General features: G+C 47.4%; 1 protein-coding gene across 7 annotated transcripts in view; it reads right to left on the reverse strand.

The window, feature by feature from the left end:
• TTLL5 (tubulin tyrosine ligase like 5) overlaps positions 1 to 26,412 on the reverse strand; it is a 233,541-nt gene that overhangs the window by 138,753 nt on the left and 68,376 nt on the right. For 6 of the 7 annotated variants that reach the window (XM_045014664.1, XM_045014666.1, XM_045014665.1 and 3 more), the window contains 10 exons: positions 24,880 to 24,961; positions 23,606 to 23,667; positions 16,422 to 16,513; positions 10,042 to 10,170; positions 8,788 to 8,879; positions 8,255 to 8,317; positions 7,046 to 7,084; positions 5,768 to 5,925; positions 4,457 to 4,757; positions 613 to 733 (listed from right to left, as the gene is read on the reverse strand). In XM_045014664.1, the coding sequence (XP_044870599.1) occupies positions 613 to 733; positions 4,457 to 4,757; positions 5,768 to 5,925; positions 7,046 to 7,084; positions 8,255 to 8,317; positions 8,788 to 8,879; positions 10,042 to 10,170; positions 16,422 to 16,513; positions 23,606 to 23,667; positions 24,880 to 24,961 (1,139 nt within the window). The remainder of the gene's footprint in view (positions 1 to 612; positions 734 to 4,456; positions 4,758 to 5,767; positions 5,926 to 7,045; positions 7,085 to 8,254; positions 8,318 to 8,787; positions 8,880 to 10,041; positions 10,171 to 16,421; positions 16,514 to 23,605; positions 23,668 to 24,879; positions 24,962 to 26,412) is intronic. The other variant, XM_045014667.1, reaches the window with a different exon arrangement.

Consider the following 26,412-nt stretch of genomic DNA (forward strand, 5'->3'; position numbering starts at 1 on the left):
CTGATTCAGATAGGGAGACTTCACTGCATTGTCTGAGGAAATCCAGGGACATTCAACAACAGCATTAGAGAGAACCCTTTTTTCCCCCCCCTCAGTCTCTGCAGAGAAGAAAGGGAAGATCCTATAAGATACAGCTACCTGCAAAGAGTAAGAGTGTGGATGGGGAAGGCGGCTAAGCCAGGCACCCACTCAACTTGAGCAGATTCGAGCATTCTGTTTCTATAAGAAGCTGCTGGTCCCTTTATGATTCAACTGGAAAATCCAGGCACTGGCAAGACATCTCAGAGAAAATTCTGCCAGGAAACAGGAATTCAACAGCAGGTACGTTCAGAGGTAGGAATGCAGGAAGAGGGGGCTGAGTTGGATGGAGTGTTAAGCATGCTCAGTTCACTAAGAGCTGTCTATGCTGATCTTACTCGAAAGTCAGTCAGTATCTCTACCTGGCCTGCATGCTATGAACCTGGCACCAGTTCCTCGACAAAGGAGGAGATGTGTGCACAATTTCAGGAAACAGGAGCTTTCTAACCTCATTCTTTCTGAGGGTGGGAACTGGCCTCCACTCTCTCAGGACAGTTCCCCATTAGGCTCCTCTTGCCCAACACAGATTCTTACCATTTGCTCATCCTCCTTAGCAGCCCAGGCAGCATTGTGGATCTGGTCCCCAGCCTCCTTCATCAGACGCAGCTGAACACGATGCAGGTAGGCAGAGAAAGCCCTGCGAGCCTGCACTTTGCTGTGGAAGCCAAGACAGTGGTCAGATATACAGCATCACAGCGTGAACAGCCCCTATCTGGACTACTTACGAACCTAATTACAGTCACCCAAATCCTCCAATATACAAAAGCATCTGGGGATAAGGAGAAAGAGGGCTTCTTTGTCCCTAATTTATTCTTAATGTACCTTCATTCCATCAGGTTGGGGCAGGGGCTCCAGAGGATATTACAGGGAACAGGCAAGCGTTCTCTGAGCAAAGACAACCTCTGGGGATGGGGTGACCTCCTTCCCTTCCCACATCCTTAGCAGCCCAGTCAGGTCAGCCATGTGCACGCCAGCCAAGCAGAATATTCCTAGCCTGCTCTGAAGCTCCGTGGTGCTGTCTCTTTATGACAATTTTGAACACAACACTAGCAATCACAAATTAAACTGAAAAGCTCTGTACCAATGACAAAGCTTCTAAAGGAGGCCCTGCAGTTCTTATTGGGTGAGTGAGGGGACCTCTCCCCATCTAAATGAAACCTCTGTAAAACAAAGGAATAACATTTGTGAAGATGAGCTCTTCCCCAGCCACCCCAGAGTTACAGTCTAGGTTTCACTGAGCAAAGTAAGCAAAGTACACCATGCAGCTGGCCGAACACATAAGGGAGCTGTGGAAGTGAATCAAGGTGACCAGATGGTACAGGGTGGGATATACAGTTTCATTCTCACTCCTCTACAATTATAGTCATTTTAATGAACAAACATGTTAAGACAGACAACTACTCAAGACTGCTCAACTCCACCCATCTGCAGCCCAGCCTTCAAACCCTCCTCCAGCTCTGAGTGGGCCCAGCTTCCTGCCTCCAGTTACTCCCAAGGACTCTCTGCTCCTCTTTCACCCACTTCACACTTTGTGGCTTTTTTTTCCCCCCCTTTTTCTTTTTTACACTTCCCTGTACTCAGGACAAGGTATGTCCCCACTATGCCAGACATGGTCTTCTACCTCCTGCTCTCTATTTCTGTCTAAGTACTTATATGGCCCTCACCACTGTAGTAGGTCAGCATCTGGTCCCATCAGGGCCTCTGATCCTTTATCAGGCTCCTCAGCTCAGGAGCCTGGTCTCCCTACCACACATATCTACAAAGTGCAGTGATACATACTTATAGAACTATGGAAATCATACAAAATAGCAGCAGCACCACTATGGACCACTGCATCAGCCAAAGTTGATATGGGGAGATGACCATGGAAGTTTAAATGCCATGCACTGTCTGGAGTTATGCCTCTGCTTGGTCATTAGTTCTTCAAATTTCTGAAGCCCTGTCACAGAGCTAGGGAGGATCTGAGAAAATGAGTTAATAGGAGGCTCAGGCTGACACCTCTACTGGGTTATCTCAAGGGTTCGCTTTAACTAAAACACAAGCTTGGTCTCTGCCCTGCAATGAACTCCACAACACAGAACAACCCTTGTGGCTCCTCAGAGCTCCCTTTCCTAGCTTCTAGACAACAAACCCTTTCCCCCCCGACATGGGACTAACCCAGCCATGAGCAGACTCTGAACTCTGACTAGGAATTAACTCCAAGAATACCAGGCCACTGTAACTCCACGGCAACTCTCTCCTAGGGGCTTCCTCCCTGCCTAGGGTTGCAGATCCCTTCCAGGAGCATCAAAATATCTTGTGATAAAGTCTCTAAGATTCCTTGCTGCTAGGATGAGAGAACAACTCATTGACAGCTCTTTGCCTGTATCTCAGTTTCAAAAACACAGAACTTGGACCTGCTCTTAATCCCAACATGGAATCAGAGGAGACCTCTGGAGATAGAATGTTACCTTGTCTCCTGCAATCTCTGTCTTGCACTTGAGACCCAGAAGAAGAAAAAAGCATTCAACAGAGGCCTCAAAAGTAGGGGCAGACACAGCTTCCTCTACTGGTGATTCCCCTGGGGATCACATAGTGGGGAATATAATAATAATAATATCCCCAATAATTGTCACTACCTATCAATATTGCTAGAAGGATGAGAGGCAGAGAAGCTGGCTGGCCCGGCCCAGCTGGAGGACTGAGGAACATCCTGTCTCTCAGAGGGGCTGCATGGGACAGGCCTGGTTTCTTTCGGATGAGATTTTCATAACTTCAGCTCCTCAGCCCGCTGACTCTGCAGCCAAGCTTTCCATCAGTGACAAATCAGACGGGGTCAAGTCCAGCACAATCCTTGCACATGAAGTCACTGCACGCCTTACGCTGTGTGGAGCTCCTTAGCTGCTCCAGGGGAATCCCAATGGGGCTGGGTGCTGAGTAGGAATCTGCCAACAACTTTTGACAGAAGCCTGCATTCTTAGCAGGACTTGGCTGCCCTGTGTGTGAGTGGGTGAGGTCAGTACTGCTGTGTCTGCTTTGAAAACCTGTTTCCAAATTTTCCCCTCTACAGACACCACAGCAGCACATGTCTCAGCCATAACAAGATAATAGTGCAACCCAAATTCCTCCTGATGTTTCCTGAGGCCTCCCAGCCTCACGGAAACTAATTTGGGAAAGAAGAGGCAGGTCACATAGGGGTCAATAAAACCTTGTTTTCTATAAGCTTGGACAATTTTGTATAAGATATGACAAACAATGAAAACACCTTTTACCCAGAAGAGGGATAGTCATCCCTGTCCCCATAATGGTCCCATTGCCCTCCTCTATTCAGCAAGGGGATACTCTGCTCCCCATCCCTTATAATGTACCCCCCAGCAGATAGATACTCTGTCTCTCCAACTTATCAAGAAGAGTAATTACCTTCCTATCTAGTAGGCCACAAGCTGGAGAGTTCCCAAACTTTTCTTCCACCCCACCCTTTTTGCAAACAGTCCAGCCAAGCACCAGAGCACACTCCACCCCACCCTTCCCAACACTGGACAATCAGATCTCTCAATGCCTCATCACCCTCAAAACACTTCTGTCTTGCTCTCAGGACACTGCAATCTGGCATTTCAGTGGCTATTGCCAGAGTTAGGGCTTGTTTGCACAGCAAGCTTCAGAGCGAACCTACAGCACACCAGCTTGCCGCACAGTTACATCACACATGGACACTGTTAAAGTGCACTGAAAGTCCCAGAGTGCAGCTCACTGGTATGTCACTGTGCTATAACAGTGTCCAATGGGATGTTACTGCACAGCAAGCTGGTGTGCTGTATATTCACACACTGGCTTGCTGTGCAGTAGCTCACCATGTGAACAAGCCCTTAGAAAAATTCACTTCAAGAACAAAAGCACAAGAATGGGAAGTTTGCTTTTATGAGAGGTGGGAAAGACAGGGGAATTCCATTCTCAGCCTTCATTTGTTGGCTTAAATGTACAATAAAAATACAGTACAATGAAAAACAGAAGAGATAATGAACAAAAAGGTTTACAGTTCAACAGGAGACCCCTTGCATCAAATCAGAGGAATTCTGAAGGCTGGGGTAACCAAAGTGAAGCTCGGCCACCTGTTTTAAGAAAACACCCCATGGAGACTTTAGGTCCCAGTGTGCAATGCAGGGGTCACACATTCTAGGACTGATAAGGTGAAGGCTCCTGCATTTGTCTCCATTTTGTGTAAACTAGATGCCAATGCAGCCTGCAATTAAGCAAAATCTAGGCATGTTTGTTATAGGCTCTCCCACCTTCCTGTCCCTGGAGGGGTGGGGTTCACAACTTATTGAATGTCCCCAGGCTCCGTGTATTAATTGATACTAGTTGCTATGCTTACTGAAATAATCTGCCTACTGACTCTTACCTTAGATTCCCATTCTCCTGCAGAATCTGCAGCAAGTTAAATCGAGGCTCTGGATCCACTTCTTGGAGAAGCAGCTCTGCCCCTCCACCTCCAGCTTTCTGTTCAGGGTCTTTCAGCACGTTCTCTCGGCAGACAGCTTCCATCATCTCCGACAGGTTTGGCTTGCATTTCACCTGCATGTCCGTAAGAGAGGCAGCAGTTTCATCCTGAGTTACCTCTATTTCTTCATGCTCACATGCCTCCTCTTCTTCCTCACTCTCTGCATCTGACTTGAGAGGCATTTTCTTTAGCTTGGAAGTCCCTAAAATGAGGAGGAAACCAACAATGGTGAAGAACAACAAAAAAATCTTTCCTATTACCCATCACCCCTTTGTTTATGCCCACACTCTTTGTTGGTGGAAGTCCAAGAACCCTCTCTAACAGCCAAGTCTTCACCACTGTACTTCATTCTTCACTAGAGCTTTCCACCTAGGATCTCAAAGCAGCTTATAAATCCCTCCTCCCAACACCAGGAGATAACTGAAGGCTACTATCCTTCATTTCCTCCTCTGTAAAGTAAGAACAGATAAAATGACTTGTCCAGGATCATATCCTGACTCCATGGCAAAATCAGGGTTAATACAATACCTGATCTCTGGTTCTTATATTAGTCTGCATTTCCTTGCCTTTGTTTACTCTCATGTACACCAATATACTGTTGATAGAGTGTCTCCCACTGACAGAGAGGTGTGCACAAGTGCTTATGTCGGAAAAACTTATGTCACTTGGGGGGGAGGGGGAGGAGGGGTTCACACCCCTAAGCAACAAAAGTTTTGCCAATGTAAGTGCTAGTGTAGACATGCTCTCAGTCTTTCCAACGTAAGCTCCAATGAGCAAGTTTGCCCCTTGCTCCCTGGGCTTAGCTGGTGCCATGTTGGAGATCCAGCCTGGAACACCCTTGACTTTCAGCCTCTTGTGGAGGGTGACAGGAAAGCATAAGCACTCACCTGCTTTCACAGACATTTCTTGTCCCCAGAAAAAGGCTGTGACTACACCTTCAGAGGAGGTTTACCCCCACAGCCCTGGTATATGCAGCTGAACTGTGGAGGGAATGGCATATCAGAAGAAGGCCATTCAGAACTAGAATGGAGTGAAAAAAATCAATGCTGACCACTAAGTCTCTACCTTCTGAGCATGATCCCCAGGGCCAAAAGAGCCCACTAAGACCTGCATTAGATCTCTTGCAGCCCGGCCCCCTGGGGACCCAATCACATACACCCCTCATTAGCCTGGCTTTACCCTCTTGCCATCTAGAATCCTAGCCATAAATACCTGGTGGTCTTGCCCGTGCTGCTCTCATCTTGCTATGACATTGTCTGCGCTTCCGTACCTCCAGCGACAGGAGCTTCCTCTCATACAATGCAGCACGAAGTTCAGCATTAGAATCCATGGCTTCTAGCCCCAGATCCACTCCCCCATTAAGAGCAGCTCTGGGAAGCACAATACAGACAGCAGCCTCAATCACTTTGTCTCCCCCATTATGGCCTACATATTAGTGTCTGCCTGTTACATTAGAAAAACAATGAAGCCCAACCTAATCTTGCTCTCAGTTAAGCCCACATCATGTTAGAGGGAAGGGCTCTTTCAGAGACTTGCACAGACTGTGGGATAGCATTTCCCCAAACCACCATGGTGAGGATGTAGACTCAAGGCATGACCCAATAAAGCTCATGTCTCCGTCACCATGCCCCTATTGACTCTGCAGCCCATATGTGAGCTAGTCACACTTTAGGAAACTCCTTCTCAGATGGCAGCTGCTCCAAGCAGAATGGTAGGGAGCCTTGAGAGAGGCACTAGGAATATAAAGTCATGCAAGAGACTGAGGTGGAAGGTCCTTAACCCAAATTCCACCTGACACAATCTCTTATTCAGATAGCTTGTTCATAAGTGTGGTTAAGTCAGAACCCAGAATTTTAACATGATTCAGATGGACAAAGTGCCAGCTCTTGTGCAATCCTGTCCCAATCTAAGCAAAAACCCTGAGGCACTGCACTGCTCTGTGGGGAGACAGGAACATGACAACTGAGCCAGAGCAAAGAGCTCCAGCAGAAAGCACTTCTGAGTGTAACTAGAGCATCCACAGAGCTTCCTACTGCCTTCCCCTCTGCTTCCCACACCCTTGGGATCTACCAAAAAAGAGACATGGACACCTGAGGTCTGTGAATCTCATCCCTTATAGAAGAAACAGTCTGTACCATTCTGTGTCACCTGGAAGGGTCCGATCATGAACAACAGAGACCCTCCAACATTCTATGAGTCTCACCGCAGCAAGCATGAGATGAAAAGCCCCAATAACCTGTCCCCTAAAAACTTAGCTCTCTAAGAGCAGGGCAATGGGTTGTTCACAGGGCTCACTTTACAGAGCTGGTTATTAGGAGGGGGGCAACTTCAGTCTGTCAGGTCTTCCCACAGAAATCCACCTACTGATGGCAGGATGAGTGCTGGGGCTCCTAGCTACTGACCTGGTTTCTGTGAGCTGATGCCAGAACAGTATGAACTAATAGTAAAGCTCTACAAATGCAGACATTCTTTTTTTAAATAGCCACTTACCGGGCTCTTCCAGAAACTGGGCCTCTTCTCATCCTGGCCCTGCGGAGGAAGATAGCGCAGCAGGTTACAGGGTAGCACCACAAACTCATTCTATATCACTGGAAGATTTGCCAAGCTCTCCAAGTCCTTGGCATACAAAGGGAGGTCACCCAAGTTTGCAGAGTTCCTTGAAAACCCCAAAGAAGGGTAATAAGGCCCTGACACAGGAAATCCAAGCAGCTCTCTTTCAATAGGAATTTGTTTTCCTTTAGCTCATATTGAAGGATCTGCCAGCTGGAGCCAAAGGACTAACAAACATCCCCCAAAGCACGAAGGCAAGTGAGACTTGGACGTATGGCTAGAATTATATTCCTGATGCCGGGATTCCAGCTATAAGGGCCTCCAATTATGACGCCCCATCTTCATCAGCAACATTACTTCTCACTCCCAAATGGTCTGTTAGTCTATAAGGTGCCACAGGATTCTTTGCTGCTTTTACTCCCAAATGGGCTTCCTGTGGAGCCCAGACTAGGGAGAGAAAACTATGGCGGGGCCCAGACACAGGACCACTGATGCTGGGCGCAGCTTTTAGTGGAGGTCCACACAGCAGCATGCATTGCTGTGTCTTTCAGAGTGCTGAGTGGAGAGGCAGGGCTTCCAACAGTGCTTGCACAGCTGGCGGTACAGGTGGCAGCACTGGAGCTTTGGAAAAGGCTTCAGTGCCTATCCCACAAGAGGGAGCATTCTGTGGTGTGAAGCTGAATTCAAAGCAAGGGGGATAAGGAACTGTTGCAACTTCTGTACAACCCTCAGTGGCTTCTAAGCCTGTAAACGTGTGTATTCCTCCATTATACAATGCCACTGAGTATTATTCATTCAATGCACCCTCCTCCTCTTTCCTCCCCTGCCCCGTGATTGCTTTCCCATGCCCTTTGCACACCATGCTGTGCATCTCCTTCTCCTCCCGCAAGTGTCCAAAGATGGGCCTCTCCAAGCTTTAGGGACCCTCTGAAGACTTTGTTTGGAGGGACAGGTAGCTTTGTATTCATTGGTGTACTGAGGAAATAACGTATGGCTATTCCCACCCTTATAGGTCACACAACACAGTGGCCAACAATATTGTAGCTATTTAGAGCTATTCCTCTTTGCTCTATTTCAGTCCCCTCTGTCCCTCTCCCAGGTGTTCCCTCTACAGTGCAGGCTGCCAGAGCCGGCTCTCCTGTTTCCTACCTGTCCTGGAAGAGACGTATGGCCAGCATATAATTCATTGTTGTCTTGTGCTCTAAGTAGGATCTGGAAAGGCAGGTGGAGGGGACTGATTAAAGCTCAGGCCAACACAATGAAAAGGTGAAGGAGGCCTTACACAGAATGAAAACATTCATAAAATACACCCCTAACAGAAAGGCACTGAAACAATATGGTGCAATTCGACAGGCAAGGGGAGAGGAGAAAGACAGTCACTGCCTGGCACCTAAACATTGTGGGAGGCAGGCACAGTATGTGGTGAAAAAAGGAAACCAGGAAATAAGGGAAAAGGAAAAGCAGAATCTAGTGTCACCCAGGGGTGACGCCCATTCTGTACCTGTGGCTCTGAGGGTGGGATACACAGCATGCATCAGGGTAACCGGAGGAGAGAGGGGGAGTTGATAGTTCTGTCCCCCATCCCCAACCACTAACCTGGTTTTAATTCACATTCACGTCCTATTACCAAAAACAGAGCACCAGGGAGACACTGAGCCAACACACTGGGGATTTCTCCTCACCCATAAAGATCCCATGTTAGTGGCGTTGGGAATATCCGGATGAAACCTCCCCTCCGCTCATTCTCCTCCTTCACTCGACGCAGAACTTTTATCTGGGATCAGAGAAAGAAACAAGATCCAAGTAAAACAGATAGTAGGACTGAAAATTATCCTCAGGGCAGGGCCTCGGTTCCAGAGGATGAGGCTGCCATTAACCCTGCAGTTGTGATAGTGACTAGTGTAAATTTGACATCATTATACAATAATGTCATCCTACATGTAGGCACTGAAGGATCCTAAAGCTTTTTAGAGCAGGGGTGGGCAAATTACAGCCCGGGGACTGCATCTGGCCATTCAGATGTTTGAATCTGGCCCCCGAGCTCCCGCTGGGGAGTGGCGTCCAGGGCTTGCCCTGCTCTGGCACTCCAGCTGAGGAGTGGGGTCGGGGGCTTGCCCCGCTCCATGCGTGCCGTGGCTCCGCGCGGCTCCTGGAAGCAGCAGCATTTCCCCTCTCCAGCTCCTACGTGGAGGGGCAGCCAGGGGGCTCCGCATGCTGCCCCCACCCCAAGCGCCGCCTCCACAGATCCCATTGGCCAGCAATGGGAGCTGCAGGGGTGGTGCCTGCGGACAGGGCAGCGTGCAGAGCTGCCTGGTCGTGCCTCCGCATAGAAGCTGGAGGAGGGGACATGCTGCTGCTTCCAGGAGCTGCTTGAGGTAAGCACCACCCGGAGCCTGCACTCCTGACCCTCTCCTATGCCCCAACCCCCTGCCCCAGCCCCGATCCCCGTCCCACCCTCCGAATCCCTTGGTCCCAGCCTGGAGCACCCTCCTGCATCCCAGAGCCCGCACCCGCAGCTGGAGCCCTCACCCCCTCTCACACTCCAACCCCCAATTTTGTGAGCATTCATGGCCCGCCATACAATTTCCATACCCAGATGTGGCCCTTGGCCCAAAAAGTTTGCCCACCACTGTTTTACAGCATATATGCACTCTTGTCATAGCAGGGGGAGGGGTCCTTCTGGGATGGAGCCACTATTATCAGTAAAATTCAGCAGTTTCACTCAGAATAAACCATTTTCTAAAAGGTCTCCCTTATCACTTTTGTTTGTCCCACTCTGGGGCCAGACAGCCCTCTCATGAGGCAGTGGATATTTGGCAGCAGCAACTGTTAATCCAAAATTACACTGGATTATTAAATTACTTGTGTTCCCCTCATCCCCACATGTTGTCCCAAAGCCAAGGTACATACAATATCAGATATTTAACAGCCCTTACCTCCTCCATGGACAGGCCCAGCATGGAGCCACTTTGCTTTCCGGCTACCTTTTCCCTGCCTGAGGGCACCACGTTTTTCACCTCAGCATCACTGGCAGACAGAGGGCGGGCACGCTGTAGAGACATAGTCTGAATACAGATGTTTGTCACTCTTTTCCCCTCTCTAAACTTATTTTAAAACTTAATAGCTAAATTCAAATTCCAAGCCCCTATGCTCAGCAGAATCCATGTTCCAGGGCACCAGAGCCAGGATTCACACTCCCAGCCTCCAACTACAGCAGGATGCACACTACATTGGGCACTAATGTCAGGATTCACACTCCCAGTTTTTGAGAACAGTAGGACCCCAGGCATTAGTGCCAACATTCACACACCTAACCCCTTTCAGAAAACCATGACACATACCCCAGAGGCACTTCAGCCAGGATTTTCACTCCCAGCCCCCAAGCACAGAAAGATTCATAGCCAATGGGCATCAGAACCAGGATTAACAGTCCCAGGTCCCAGGCAAAGTGGGATCCACATCCCAGGGGCACCAGAGTCAGGATTCACCCTCCCAGTCAGGCTGCAAGGACTCTAGTAATTAATTAGTGAGATGAAGTTGTGGGAGAAAAAGATGGGACATTCATTTCAATATCCATCATGCTCTCTTCTCAGCTCACAAATCTGAAAGACCACAATCTGATGCTCCTGGGACTCAACAGAAAGACCTTTTCTCTTCATACAGCCATACTCCACAGCCAAGTGGCTATCAGTATTATCACAGATAAGCACAGAAGGCAAAGGAAGACTAGAAAAGCAAGAACCTAAAAAAAGGAAGGGTTTGCAGAAGTTCTAGCAAACAAAGTCTTAACCTGAAGTCAGTGCCTGGTAAGTCACAATAGATCAAATGATGAGCCTGGAATCAGAAGTATTTGAAAAGCAGCAGAACTGTCAGGTCCTAAGAAACTCACAAAAACTTAGATCAGTGTGACCGAACATAATCTGACAGGATAGTGGAACAGTTTAACTGGGCCCTAGGTACAGCTCAGGTAGGCTTCCTCTGTAGAAAGACACAAAAAAGACTGAGCCCAGCTCATTCCACCAGATGGCATTCAAACCCCCTCTTAGCAAAGAAGTGAAAGAATGAGGAAGTAACCTCAAATTGATTAAACCTTGGGAGTAATCCCACAGAACACATACTGAAATGAAGATGAATGCAAGATCCAGTTGTATTCTCATTTGTAAGGATCATCTGAACTAGTAACTAAAACGATATAATTTTGTTGTGGCAACGTCCACAAAACCACAAGCACAATGACAGAAGCTGAGGATGAAGTTGCAACAGGAATGGATGTTGCACTGGAGCAGGCTGAGTCAAGCTACTCAGAGGCAATTCATGTGGTGAGAACCAGAGGGAAAGCTGACATAGCAGGTGCCAACTGAAAATGTTTCATTACAGCCTATTGAAAAGTGATTAGATAAAAAGGACCCCAAAGAGGTCTGGCTGGGGAAAAAAATGAATGAGTAAACAGGAGGCACTAGAGTCACTGCATTTAAAGCCAGAATGGACCACTCAATCAACTAGTCTGATCTCCTGTATATCACAGGCCACCAACACCACCCACTGAACCCAACAACCACAATTAGACCAAAGTATTACAACCCACAGGAAACTAGACTATTATGTGCCACAGGCATAGAATAGGACAGACCAAGGTGCATCAGTGCCCCCAGGCCCCTGTAATGACAGAGAAATGATTAAATGAAATATACCCAGATGATCCTGGCAAGTGACGCACACACATAGGCTACAAAGGAAGGCAAAAAAAACCCAAGATCACTGCCAATCTGACCTGGTGGAAAATTCCTTCCTGAGCCCAAAAATGGTGATCAGTCAGACCCTGAGCATGTTGGTTATTCCATATCCTTTCTCCCTGCATTCGCTCCCCTACGTCACCACTATCAACTCCTTTGCCTCAATATCTTAACTCTCTAAAATCTTCCACCATCCATCCACTTCCTAAAAACCTTTCCTTGACTCCAACATTATACCCACCACGTCATAAATGATTCTTAAAAAAAACATTAGAAGAGAGTTTTTCATCTTAAAGGCTTTCCATGGCCCTATCCCTGGAGGTAAATCAGTCTCTTCACTGCAGATGTGGGAAATAAGCAGAGAGGGGAAGTCAGTTATTCAGTGTCAAAGCTGAACGTAGAACTCAGCCGTTTCTGACTCTCAACCATGTGCTCAATTCTACAGAGACTGTACTGTTGTCTAAGTGCTGGAGAAAGAAGCTCTCTCTAATCTTCTTTACCTCTTGTCCAACAATATCCTCTAATATTTCGGTGTAAGTTTCATTCTGACCATAGCACAGAAACCTCTCTCCTCTGAGTAGATAATGACTTCAGAAGGTTCTTGCTCTCTCCTTGACACAGTGCATCTTTTGAAAAACTGTGGACAAGACCACCTCCTGGACCTGCTTCCAAAGATGGGCACATGCCTCTGAGTCCCACACCATGGTCCTACCCTGACCTAACCATCCATGGCAGCTACTACAAGATCATTCCTGCTATGGAACTTACTTTTACCCTTAACCTTAGCTTTGACTTATGCTGAGGACATACAACTCAAAATATTTTCTAACACCTTTAACAAATCCTTTCTTGTCACCCTCTCAGCTCATCTTGCTCTAGTGCATTTGTGACTTCTTCAACACTTGTTTCAGATGGCTGTCTCAAGGACAATAATTATTTCTTCTCTTGGGCAAGAGAAGCCCTTCTCCAATACAAATCTATCTTCTCTAGCCTCCTTTACCCAGACCCCTTTTGTCTCTGGCCTCCATGACCTAGGCAAAATCCTACACTCCTCTCCACCCACAACTGTGATATTGTTCCTATTTGCTACTGCTACTCCACTCTGACTACTGCAGTTTCCTTCTCTATGGCCTCCCCGAATCCCAGGTCTCCAGGCTCCAGCATGCAAATGCTAGTGCCACCGTCTTGCACCTTTGTGGACAGGTGATCACACCAGTTTGACTTTTTAAAACAATCTTGCCACTGCTGAGAACCTTCTCCCTGCAGCTCCTGCCATCTGGAATAATCTTCCTGTATCTCTCCATCTCCATTCAAATCTCAGATGAAGCACCCTTTCTCCTTTACCTCTGAATCTCTTTACCTGGGCTATTTTGTTCTGCAATACATTCTGGGATAATTTGTATCAAAGGTATTATAAAAGATAAAATTTTAAATTTTATCTTTCACATCAGTAAATTAAGTTGAATGAAGCCTTACTAACTTTGTGTTTGTTAATCGAGACTGTGCAGAGACAGGGCACTACAAGAGACAGACAATTGGAATAAAAATCTCATGTTCTGCCAAGATACCTTCACCTCTGACAAGGTGGGACATGCCTGTAGTGAGAGGCCATAGCTAAAAAGTCCAGGTGAATGGCTACGTCCAGTGATGAGCTGCCAAAATCTTAACAACGGGTTCCCTATAAAAAGTTCTGATTTAAGGGATGTGCGACAGCATGTATTTTTTGTACCAATAGGGTTACCATACGTCCATATTTTCCCAGGAGGTGATTAAGAACCGAAAAGCCTGACATGTCCAGGAAAATACAGATGTATTTTAACCCTACCTAAAGTTCTTTTTTAAAAAGATAGGGCTGAACTAGAAATGAGCTCCGTTTCACATGTGTGGGTGGTGATCAGGGACAGTCTCAATTTTTGGGTCTTTTTCTTATATAGGCTCCTATTAGCCCTCACCCCCGTCCCGATTTTTCACATTTGCTGTCTGGTCACTCTAGGGTGTGCACATGTGTGGGTCCCAGCTGCTCCCTGCCCCCCCCTCATTAAAGCAGGTGTGCAGGGTTACTGCCCTGGGAACTGCAGGGCACCAGTGGATGTGGGGCTGGCTGCAGATAGGGGCGTGGGGCAGGGCTAGCTGGAGGCAGGGAGTGACACAGGCTGGCTGTGGGCAGGTGATGCAGACGGGCGGGCTGCGGGTGGCTGTGGGCAGGGGGTGGCTGCGGGCGGCTGTGGGCAGAGGCTGGCTGCAGGCAGGGGGTGGCTGTGGCAGGGGCTGCAGGCAGAGGCTGGCTGCGGGCAGAGGGTGGCTGTGGCAAGGGCTGGCTGCGGGCAGAGGGCGGCTGTGGGCAGGGGCTGGCTGCGGGTGGCTGTGGGCAGCGGGTGGCTGGGGGCAGGGGCTGGCTGCGGGCAGGGGCTGGCTGCGGGCAGGGGCTGGGGGCAGGGGCTGGGGGCAGAGGGCGGCTGCGGGTGGCTGTGGGCAGGGGGTGGGGCAGGGGGCGGCTGTGGCAGGGGCTGCGGGCAGGGGGTGGCTGGGGGCAGGGGGCGGCTGCGGGTGGCTGTGGGCAGGGGCTGGCTGCGGGTGGCTGTGGGCAGGGGGTGGGGCAGGGGGCGGCTGTGGGCAGGGGGCTGGCTGGGGGTGGGGCAGGGGGTGGCTGCGGGTGGCTGGGGGCAGGGGCTGGCTGTGGGCAGGGGGTGGCTGCGGGTGGCTGGGGGCAGGGGGTGGGGCAGGGGGTGGCTGTGGGTGGCTGAGGGCAGGGGGTGGCTGGGGGAGGGGCGCAGATACTCACACGGGGGGGGGGGGGCTGGGAGCAGCAGGACGCAGCGGGGCCAGAGGTCCAAAGAGCAGGAGCAGCAACAGGGCCAGGAGGCAGCTCACATGGCTCTCGCAGCGCAGCGCCCCCCGGCGGCCGGGAGGAGGAATTAGAGGCTTCCCAGGCAGAGCCCATCAAAGCTTCCCTCGCAGGGAAGCTAGTTAACAAGCGGTTCTAAAACCGCTTCTAAATTTAACAAGGGGTTCGCGCGAACCCATGCGAACCGGCTCCAGCTCACCCCTGGCTACATGGTCCCACCACCTCCTTTTCCGATTTTGCCTATGTCCTGCACAAATGCATTCTGCATCACCTCCATCCCCAGCAATCATGCTAATAACCTTCAGGCAAATGCTCAAATGTTTAGACCTTCTGAGTACATGCACAATCTGGAACAACAGAAAAGACAACTCCACGTGACAGAAGCAAGCAACCAACCTATCTCAACTGTCAAGACCAAAGTTATCTTGTTTGTACTAGATAAATATTTTTCATTTGCATTAACACCTACTAGCCATTAAAGGAAAGAGATAAGTGATGCTGGTCAGCTGAACTGTGCAGAGCAGAGAGGAAAAATCTCAAGAGGGAAAACCCTGGGAGTCCCAGGAGCTATTTCACTGAATAGCCAAGATATTCCAGTTCCGAGGAAGAAACGGGAAGCTGTCCAACATTCCATTACAAGGGCAGAAATGAGAAAATAGCAGCACTTTGCAAAGCAGTCTGAGAACAAATAAGCCTCCACTTGGCACTGGGATAATACCCTAGTCCAGCTCACTAAGAAAGTGATGGAGAATAAGCATTCACATAGGAACAGAAATTCTTCTTGCCTGTGGTGGTGTCCAGACTGCCTCCCTCCTTGCTGACACACAAGAACAGCAAAGGGCTTAAGATATTATCTTGAAAGGATCTGTCATTTCAAGCAATGCTGCGGCCAAGTATCTCCTTTAGATTGGTCTATGCACAAGAAGCTACAGCTCCCCCTTTACTGCTTAGGATTCATTGAAAGAACTCTAGCCCAAACCAATGGTCAATTACAAAGAAAGCAAGTAATTGCTCCATTTCTCTGGAGGGTACCAGTGCTCAGGGAGTCAACCCAAAGAAATCACACAAGAAAATCTGAACAGAGAAAGATTTCCATGCACCTGGGCTCCAGTCACTATGACACAGGAAAGGTCAATTGCAGCAGCACAGAGGCCAACTGCAGGCAGCTCACAAACTCTCACTGAAATTAAAACCCTTTGATTTAAAATTCAGTGCACAGTGCCTGTGAGGTGAGAAATGCCTCTGAGAAAACAAATGGGCTGGAAGCTCCCCACCCCACCAACATTTGTGGGATCCACCTGGCTGACAGAGAGAGATGAGGGAAGAGCAGTCTTTCAGAGATCCAGCATTTTAACAGCAGAAGGGACACTGGACATTCACCATGAGCCATATGAGGCCTCAGTCCAAAGGGAAAGGAGATGAAAGAAACCAGGGGCAAAGGGGAAATAAGGCTCTAATTTTAAATATGAAAGCTCTTACTGCCTCGGATATGGTCTCACAAATACTAAAAAAGCTGTGGGATTCTTGAAGCTAGTCACCCACCATGAAGCTGGTTGGGACTCACATAGTACAGATGCATCCCATGAGCCTCCTCTTCTACAGTTGTGCTAGGATTCCAGGGGCCTCACTACAGTCACTTGCAGGCTCTTTCACCTTTGGGCAAAACTGATTAAAGCTGCTGTCCTGGAATTCTCCTCAGAGCTGCAACACGAAGTCCTGGGTTGCTGAACTTGCTTACCTGAGGCTTCTGAAAGGGATTTCTTCTGGCAGACTCAGATGAGTGATGGGCTACCCGGCTTGACCGCTGGCCCAGATCCTGGCACACAAAACCTGTGTGAGTAAGGAGACATGCAAGAAGAAGAGGTTACTCACCTGGTGCAACAACTGTGGTTCTTTAAGATGCATCCCCCCACCATGGGCATTCCACTTCACATGCATGTGCACCCCATGCACCTTTGACTGGAGACCCAAGCAAGGATCCTACATGCCCTTGTGCTCACAATACCATGGCTATATTGAGCTGTGCAGATGAACTGTGCTCAGTTCCTTTTCTATTGCAAAGTCTCACAAAGGAAACTCTGAAACAGAGAGGAAGGAGGGCAGGGAATGGAGCAACTGTAAGGGTATACACCTTGAAGAACCAGATATTGTACTCCTTCTTCGAGAAGTGTCCCAACGGGTGCTCCACTTCAGATGACTCCAGAGCAGTATCCCCACACGGAGGAGGGAGTTCCAGAGTCAGGTGCAGCACTGAAGACAAAACCACATTGCCAACTGCTGCATCAGATCAAAAGGCATGGACCAAGGCCTAATGTTTGGAGAAGCTTTGTATTGAAGACCACATAGCGGTTCTGCAAATCTCAGAGACTGGAACATCTGTAAGTAATGCCACAGATGCTGATTGCAACTTTGTAGAGTGAACTAACACCCTTGAATTTTAGGTTGAATGCTAACCGCATCATAACATGCAAAAATACACCCAGAGATCCACCTCAATAGCTTACTGGGTGAAGATTGTAGATCCGTTAGATCTGGCTTCAATGGAAGTAAGTAGTCTAGGAGACATCTGACATTTTTTGGCCCTATCCAGATAGAAGGCCAATGTTCTTCTAACATGTAAAGTATGAAAGGAAGCCTTCTGCTGAGAATTAAATGGTTTTGGGGGAAAACTCAGAAAAATGAATGCATTGACTAAGATGCAACTTAGATGACACCTTAGGTAGGAATTTAGGGTGTGAACGTAAGGAAACCTGATCTTTGAAGAATACCATGAAAGGATGGTCTGTCATTAAGGCCCCAGTTTCTCCAACTCTTCAGGCTGACATTATGGCTACCAAAAACCACCATTTTCATAGGCAGGTGAAGAAAGGAACCGGTCGCCATTGATTCAAATGAAGGTCTTGTTGAGACATCTAAGAACTAGATTGTGATCCCAAGTCAGAGTGGGGTTTTTCATTTGAGGGAAAAGGTTTCCAAAACTTTTGATGAAACTCAGTTATTGGGTGAGTGAACACTGAGAACACTTTCATTGGGGAATGAAAGGCTGTTATGGTGGCCAAGTGAACCTGGACCAATCTGGTTGATAATCCTGTTTTCTTCGGTTCCAGCAGGTAATCTAGGATAATCAAGAATGAGGAAGATGCAGTGTAAGTCACTGGAGTTTACTCCAATGGCTAAATCTTTTCCATATTTGAAGGTGAGTATTTTGGGTAGATTCTTCACTACTTTTTAATAACACCTGTTGTACCTCCACAGAACAGGCACACTCTAGCCCTATAAACCATTGAGGGGCCATGCCCCGAGGCGGAAAACTCCTGGGTTGGGATGAAGCAATTAACCGATGTCTTGGGAGAGGTAATGAGGGATGATCAGAAGCTTGATCACTGGACAGAGGGACAGGTGAAACAGGTCAGGATGCCAAGCTTGCCTCAACCACATTGGGAATCTTAGAATAACCTGGCTTTGTCCTGTCTGATTCTGTTCATCATGCTCAGTATTAGAGGTGTTGGGGGAAATATTGTCCATGGTAGGAGGAAGGTGTGCCCCAGAGAACGGCCACCTAGACTGCCTCTTGAACATAAAAGATGATGCTTCCTGTTTATAGAGGTGGCAAAGAGGTCCACTTCTGGAAAACTCCAAGTCTGAAATATGCCTTGGAGGGCCTGAGAGTCCAACTCCCATTTGTAGGCTTGGGAGAAGCACCTGCTGAGAGCATCAACCATAGTGTTTTGAATACCAGGGAGGTAGATTGTTGAAATGCATATGCAATGGCTCATGCACTACTTCCGCAACATTACTGCTTCAGCACCCATGGGGGGGAGGGGGGAGGTAGAGCTCCCTCCTCCTTCCTGGACTACATAAAACATGCAGCCCACATTGTCCATCATGATCCTGATGAGAGGCAGAAAATAAGGACAGGCATTTCTGACTGCCCTGAGTTCCAACAAGTGATGTGGAAACTGGTTTCTTGAGGCAACCGTCTGCCCTGGATTGTATGAGCATCGAGATGAGCTCCCCATCCCAAAAGGGATACGTCCATCGTTATGGTGACCGTCAGAAAAAAGGAATTCCTGCATCAATATTTTGATGATCTTTCTACCAGTCTAGGGAATCTTTCACCTACCAGGGAACTGAAACCTGTTTGTCTAAGCTGCATCTCTTTGGTAATTAGACTGCTCTGAGCCACCCCTTGAAGAATGAAGGCACAACCTTGAATAATCTTTTACAAAAGTACAAGCTGCCATGTGACCTAGGAGTTGGAGGCAGTTTCTCACTGAGGTTTGAAGGCGCTCAAACAGTCTTGGCTAGATCTAACAACATTATGAATCTGTCCACATGAAGGTAGGCCCTGGTCTTCAATGAATCGAAGGATGCCCCTATGAACTGTATTTGTTTTGTACTGAGGTCAACGTGGATTTTTTTACATTGAGTTGAGGACCTAATTCCAGGAACATCAAAAGGGCACTCTGCATGGCTGACTGCACTGCTTTGTAAGACCAATCCTTGAACGACCAATCATCGAGGTACAGGAATACTAAGATTGCCTCTCAACAAAGCTAAGTGCCACTGCAAATACTTTTGAAAAACACTCTTGGAGCTGAGGAGAGTGAGGGGGAGCATCTAGTACTGAAAATTATCCTGGCCTAAATCAAAAACAGGTATCTTCTGTGAGATGGATGTATCACTTTATGGAAATAAGTGTCCTGTAGATCGATGGCTGAAAACCAACCCCCTGAATTTAGTGAAGGAATTATAGCTGTCAGAGTTACCATCCTGAACTTCTGAGACTTTACACATTTGTTTAGTAGTCTGAAATCTCAAATTAGTCTTCACTCTTCAATTTTCTTTAGTATAGGAAAAGTACCTTGAGGAAAAACCCTTTCCCTTATGTTGAGCATGAACAGGCTCTATCACTCCTAAATGAAGAAGTGAGCTTATCTCCTGTCTCAGTAAGAACTTGTGAGAGGGGTCCCTGAAAAGGGATGGGAGGGTGGAAAGGAGGGAGGGAGGAACAATGAATGGTGTAGCCCAATGTTACAATCTTCAAGATCCAATTTTCTATGATCTGTTCCCATGCATGTTGAAAATGGGTAAATCACGGTCCAAATGGGGCAGGTGAGGAAATTGTTGCAGATGTGAACTAAAGTTCAGGATGATTCAAACCCTTGACCAACCCATCAAATTGGTGTTTTGATTCTGGCTGAGTACTTGGGCCACACAGATGAACAATTCTTTTCCTCTGTAATCTATATTTCTTTCTCGTGAATCCAATGGGTCTCTGGAACCACAACATTGGATTGGCCAGTATCTCTGGGTGCTTTGTGACCTACTAAGTTTTCTTTTGTTCACAGGGATGTAAATTCACAGAGATCGTAATTTGGCTCTGGAGTCTTTCAAAGTGTTCAGGGACTTCTCTGTGCTTTCTGAAAACAACTTCAGAGGCGAGGTCCTCTACAATGCTCTGGACTTCTCAGGGAAAGCTGGACAGTTGGAGCCAGGATGCCCTGCGCATAACTACCACCACAGAGATGGAATGTGCCATGTTGTCTACCACATCTCAGGACACTTGAAGGGATGTCCTGACCAGTAATTGTCCCTTAGCGGTGATGGTCTGAAATCGCTCTCTTTGGTGGAAGGTGCTCGATAAAAGCAGTAAATTTCCTGTAGTTTGTGTAATATTTTGCCATGAACACCCAGTAATTCTCAATCTGAAATTGCAGGGTCGCAGATGAGTAGGACTTCCAGGTGGTTCTAGTCTGTCATATAGGATCGATTTGGTATGGTGGTGTTTCCCCTGCTCATTCACCACATCTACCACAAGAGAATTAGGTGGGGGGGTGGGAGAGTAAAAATTTGGGGTCCTTGGTGGGGATATAGTATTTTTTATCTGCTCATTTGCAAGATGGTACCATTGCTGGAGTCTGCGAAACCATCTTCACCGGATCCAAAAGTGCCTCATTGATAGGTAGTGCAAATCTGGTTGGTGTTGCTGACTGCAGACACATCAATTTGTGTTGTGATTCTTTGACCTCTTCACGTGGTATCGGGAGAGCATCCGCCACCTATTTTACGAGGTCTTGAAATTGCTGGCTATCATCAGCCACAGATGGTGATGGAGGCATAACCGCCTCATCCGGAGACAAGGAGATGATGATTTGAGGGGGTACCCTTCTCGTCTGCACCAGCTTCCTGTTCTTTGAATGTCTCCTCCTGTTGAGGAATGGGCTCGGGTGGAGGTAACTGTATATCTCTCTTATCCCAATGAGCAAAACTCAAAACCTTGGAAAACTGTCACCAGTATGCCACCCAGGGGTCCCATTATGGTCATTGTGGGGGTCCATATAGGAGAGGGGGTGGCATCCAAGGCTGTTCTCACCACCCATGATGACTTTCCCAAAATTCCTCTCTCTCTGTGAGTGTCGAAGAGTGGGTTCCTATGCAGACAGATAGGAGAGCCCTGCATACAGAGAAAAGAGACTGAAAAGGAGGTCTGCATCATCATCCTCAACATCATCCAGTGAAGGATCCCAACAGTAAAAGGTGGTGAATCAGGCAGTGTTGGAGATAGATAGGAGTCCATTGACTGAATGGGTCTTGGTTACAAGAGGCACTCAGTATCCATGAGCACTGGAGACTCCTGTTCATCTGATACTGATAAATCACCCTTCAAGTACCAAAATGTTTGTGGTACCAAATGGAGAGACAGTACCGATATGTTGGTGTTTGTGTCTGTAGAGATAAATGGTACCGAAGATTTAGAGTGCTCTGAGGTGGGTGCCAGAGGAATTAGACACTTAGGCTTGTTCAGTACAGAGGAACCCATTGGGGAAGGTGCTGACAGTAAAGCTGTGCGTCCAACAATACTGGCCTGGAGGAATGGTTCTCCTTGCCCTCTTGTCTGAACAGTACTGACGCTTGGTCAGAGCAGTGTTTGCTCTTGGAATAGCTTCAGGGCTATCCAGCCCCGCCGCTATCAAAAGAGTCCTTTGCCTCTACAATACTAAGCCAAAAAGTTTAAGCTTCTGAAACAGCTGAACAACTGGGAGACAGAAGTCATTTAGGAGCAGGCTCCTTAAGAAGGAAGTTGGAGCTCCTCTTCCTGGGACCCTTCAAGGAAGTCTCTGGAGTCTCCCCCTTTCTGGGGACAGTTGAACCAAGATCAAAGGGGCGCTGGATCTGCCCAGAGACTGGTGTACCAGCAGAAGGGGGTGTTTCCTGACCTGGCTCTGCAGCAGGGCAAAGGGAAAACTCAATCATTAGTAGCTTCAACTTTATGTCCTGGTTCCTGCTTGCTCTGAATTTAAGGATCAGACAGAAGTGATACTTCTGAGGGACGTGCAAATCTCCAATGCAGCAAACACATTTGGAGTGGTTGCTGCTAATCAGAATGGCCTCCCAGCAAGTGAGGCAACATCTGAACCCTGGTGAGCTGGCCATGCCTTTCCCAAGGAAGACAAGCCTTCCCAGAGGGAGGAGACAGGAACAAAACTAATCCTCTCAACTACTAAACTATCAAACTATCTAAAAACTAAACTCACTACTAGGAGGAAAAACAAACTTTTAGTTGAAGCCCGTTCAAGGCGGATATGCTAAAGCTCCATCTCAGGCTGTGACAGTTAAGAAGAAACTGAGAGCAGTTCATCCATGAAGCCCTACATAGCATTGGTTTGGGGCATGAGGGTGTGTAGGGCACATGCACGGGTCGAACAAACACTGCTAATGAAAATCTCCAGTTGAAGGTGTGTGGGATGCATGCACACCTGAAGTGGAGCACCTACAGGGACACTATTCCATAAACCACCTTTAATTTCTGGGAGAGTTGGGCAGCTCCTGAAACACAACCTAGCATTCCTACCAACAGTTTTATCAACCACGAACCCAGGTGCGTGTTTCCCTGAACAAGGTCCCAAAAGTTTTTTTCCTCAGTATGCCTTGGTTTATTTAACTCTCGAGTCCTCCCCCATCCCTCCCCCCTCATTGCATAATATTTCTGCCTTAGAACCAGAAAGCATGCCCTTGAAAAGCCAGCATTTAATAAGAAGAGTTGCTAAAGAACACAGAGGAGTGCCCTCTTCCATTCAGTGGCTAAGCATGCTGTGTTGGTAGCATTTTTCTACCTCTTTCCGGGCCCAAAAAGTAAGACACCAAAAATCGAACCAACACCTCTCAACAAGTAATGTAAAATATTAGTTGCAGGGTACTCTGCTAGCTAAACACTTCTACACATTACAATTATGCAGATCTTCACACCCACAACTCCACATTTGTACAGCCTAATCACAACTTACTAACACTGCCTTCACTTTGGAGCATTCAACCCTACAAAAACATTTTTTCATTTCTCTTTAACTCCCTTGAGTAGGCTGTAAAATGCAGTCACACATTTTGGGGAGTCAAGGAAACAGACAGCTTTACAAACCAAACAAGAGTTTTCAACACATTTAAAAGAAGGAATTGCTCAGCCTGCACAACAGCAGTCCACTGGGTAGCATCTCTTCTGGTACCCTTCGCATCTAATACATTCACCACCATTCCCACAACTTATTACACCCTGACCCACCACAGAACACTCATCACAACACACCTCCACACACCATATTGTTCTACAATCCAACACACTAACTCACCCCCTATCCAAATATATCTGACAAGCCAGAACACTTACCCACACACCCTCAACATAGTATAACTATCCAATACACCATATCCACCCACCTACAATTCCATCCATGCAACTCAAGACACACACCGTCCCCATAACTCAATGCACCCACTCTTCTTAACTCAAACACCCCCATCCATTATAATACATACACAAACCTCAAAACCTGACACATCTACCCAAGCCTAATACAATACATCACACAAAACTGCACCTTAACATGCAGTAAAGAGTCATGTTGAAGTTTCTGTTGCACTCACCTACAAGGGTAAACATGTCCGAAATCATGCTAGCTTTGATCTTCAGGTCCAAAGGAGCATCACTGTCCCCATATGCAACAAGAGACAGGAGGAGTCAGTTATTTGGCAGTTCATGGAAAGCATCAATGCCCAACACAGATTCCCTTTCATCATATTCCCAGTGGATCAGTTCTCAGAGAGCACAAACCGAATGGAAGATATGGGGAAAGTATAGTTGATTATCTTTGTATCACAAAAATAGTGGATGAATTATGTCTGCCTCTAAACACTGTATCTATTCAATTATAATCCGTTCCCACATTCCCTTTGGGCATCATTTGGGGAGGGCTGTTAGCTCTTCTTGGGAAGAGACTGGGTTTCCATGTATCTCTACAACACATAGCAGAATGGGTGTAATTGCAATACAAATGTTAAACAGTAACCACCCATCCATATAAAATGACAGATCAATGGATGCTAAGAAGCAGTGAACAAATGATCAGAGAAAGTAGATGGACCCTGAAGGGGTCAGACAGATGCAGGGGTCAGATAGAAGGGGAAATGAAAAGCATGTATGTACACAGAGCTAAACTGAAATTCATCTGGACTGAAAAACAGGCTAAGCCCCTGAGGCCCTGGGAGCCAAGAGTTCTTTATTGTAGGACCATAAGGACACTATGCTCTGTGGAAGATGAATGGCGTACAGAGGCTGGCATCAGTGGCAAAGTAGAAGGAAAGAGGAGAGAATGCAATAATACTAGGTCAGGTATGCAGGCATGTATGTATGGAACACTGGATCAGAAAAATAATTTCAGTGGCCACAATCTGAATGGACTTAAGACATGGGCAAAATGGGTATTGGGGAGGCTAGAAAGGAGGATGTTCCAGTAATAGACAAGAAACTGTATGGACAACAGTTTATAGCTGTGTGACAGGGAGGAAGGGACAGATCTCTGATGCATTGTGGATTTGGAAACAACTTGTGTGAGAGGAGAAGAAAAATGAGTAGTCAAATACGACCCTAGGTTATGAGATATTAGCCATAGTAACAAAGAAATAGTTAGAAAGCAAATAGAACCCCAATTGGACTCCTTCAGAATTCCTGATGCACCCAGGTCACTATGAAAAGGAACAGCAAAGAAGATCCACTCTGTAAGCCCATTAATAATGGAACAATATACCAAGGATTTCATTCAGCCATGCCCGCCCAGGGCATGCACTTAGTGTGGCCAGAGATTCCACCATCTTTACTGAGGTCCCAGCCCTTCCATTTCTTGAAGCTCGGAATCACTTACCAGGCCAGGGATGGGGATAAGTTCACCTCCAGTAGCCAGGGCTTGAGAGTAGCATCAATAAGGACATCAAAACCATACAGCTCTGAAAACACAAATGGTGTCACTTTCATAAACAATAATAGCCCAGGGAGCCCAGAAAATGCCCAATTTGAGCCTCTGTTGGGGCACTCCTGCCAGCTGACTCATCTGAGGCTTACCGATCCCTCTAGCTCAGATACCCTCTCAGATGGGAGTCTGGCTTCCCTAGAATGAGGGCGAAAGACACTACCAGCTCTGGGGGAGTCCAGAAAACTAGCCCCAGGAAAACCTGGAGAAAGAAGGATGAGAAAGGGAGGGGCACAGGCAGGAACAGCAAACAAAGGTAGAAGAGAGAAGAAGAGAGAGGAAGAATTAGAAACACTTTCCTCCCCAAGACCTAGCTGTCCAGACCCTAGCATGTGCAGAATTATGCTACCTACATTTTCACACACAGAGGCATAAAGCAACACAACCAAATCATCCCATCTTCCAACACTTTCACTAATTCCACTTTATTTCCAGGATCCTATTTAAAACAAAAATTCACCCTCTTTGCTTTTAAAACCTTTCATGTCTTCCCTAGTCTGCCACATGGACCTCCATTCTTTTTACCATCACAATCTCTCCATCTACTCATCTAGCACTAGCTTTCCCTCTGTACTCCCACATAATCCCCAGGTGGGTGCAAGATCCTTCTTCTCTGCAGCTCCTGCCACTTTGACAGCCTCCCAGTAACTTCACTTTACTGATGCTCCACCATGTTGCAAATCACTGTTAAAAAAAAGCCTCTCGCCAAATGCTCTCTCACTCAGAATGTATTACATGTGCTAGATGCACTCCTCTTTAATTGGTCAGACTGAGGCCAGCTTCCCATTCCAGGACTGATTTTATTTCCTTCTATACAGCACATTCTCCCATTTTGGGACACAACTTACAAGAAAGATGGTACAACAAATATGACTGTAAGTTATCTATCCAACCACACACTCAGCCCAGAAGAAACGTCTGTCCTATCTCGGGGACTCTCTTTCTGCCCTGCCACCCCCACCAACACGATACAGTTCTGCGGCGATCTGGAAGCCTACTTTCGCCGTCTCCGACTCAAAGAATACTTTCAGGACAACACTGAACAGCGCACTGATACACAGTTACCCTCCCACCAACAGCACAAAAAGAAGAACTCCACATGGACTCCTCCTGAGGGTCGAAATGACAGTCTGGACCTATACATTGAATGCTTCCGCCGACGTGCACAGGCAGAAATCGTGGAAAAACAACATCGCTTGCCTCATAACCTAAGTCGTGCAGAACGCAATGCCATCCACAGCCTCAGAAACCATCTTGACATTATAATCAAAGAGGCTGATAAAGGAGGTGCTGTTGTCACATGAACAGGTCTGACTACCAAAAGGAGGCCGCCAGACAACTCTCCAACACCAAATTCTACAGGCCACTTCCCTCAGATCCCACTGAGGAATACACTAAGAAACTGCACCATCTACTCAGGACACTCCC

The sequence above is a fragment of the Mauremys mutica genome, chromosome 4 (assembly GCF_020497125.1).
Source record: "Mauremys mutica isolate MM-2020 ecotype Southern chromosome 4, ASM2049712v1, whole genome shotgun sequence".
In the NCBI taxonomy this organism is placed as follows: domain Eukaryota; kingdom Metazoa; phylum Chordata; order Testudines; family Geoemydidae; genus Mauremys; species Mauremys mutica.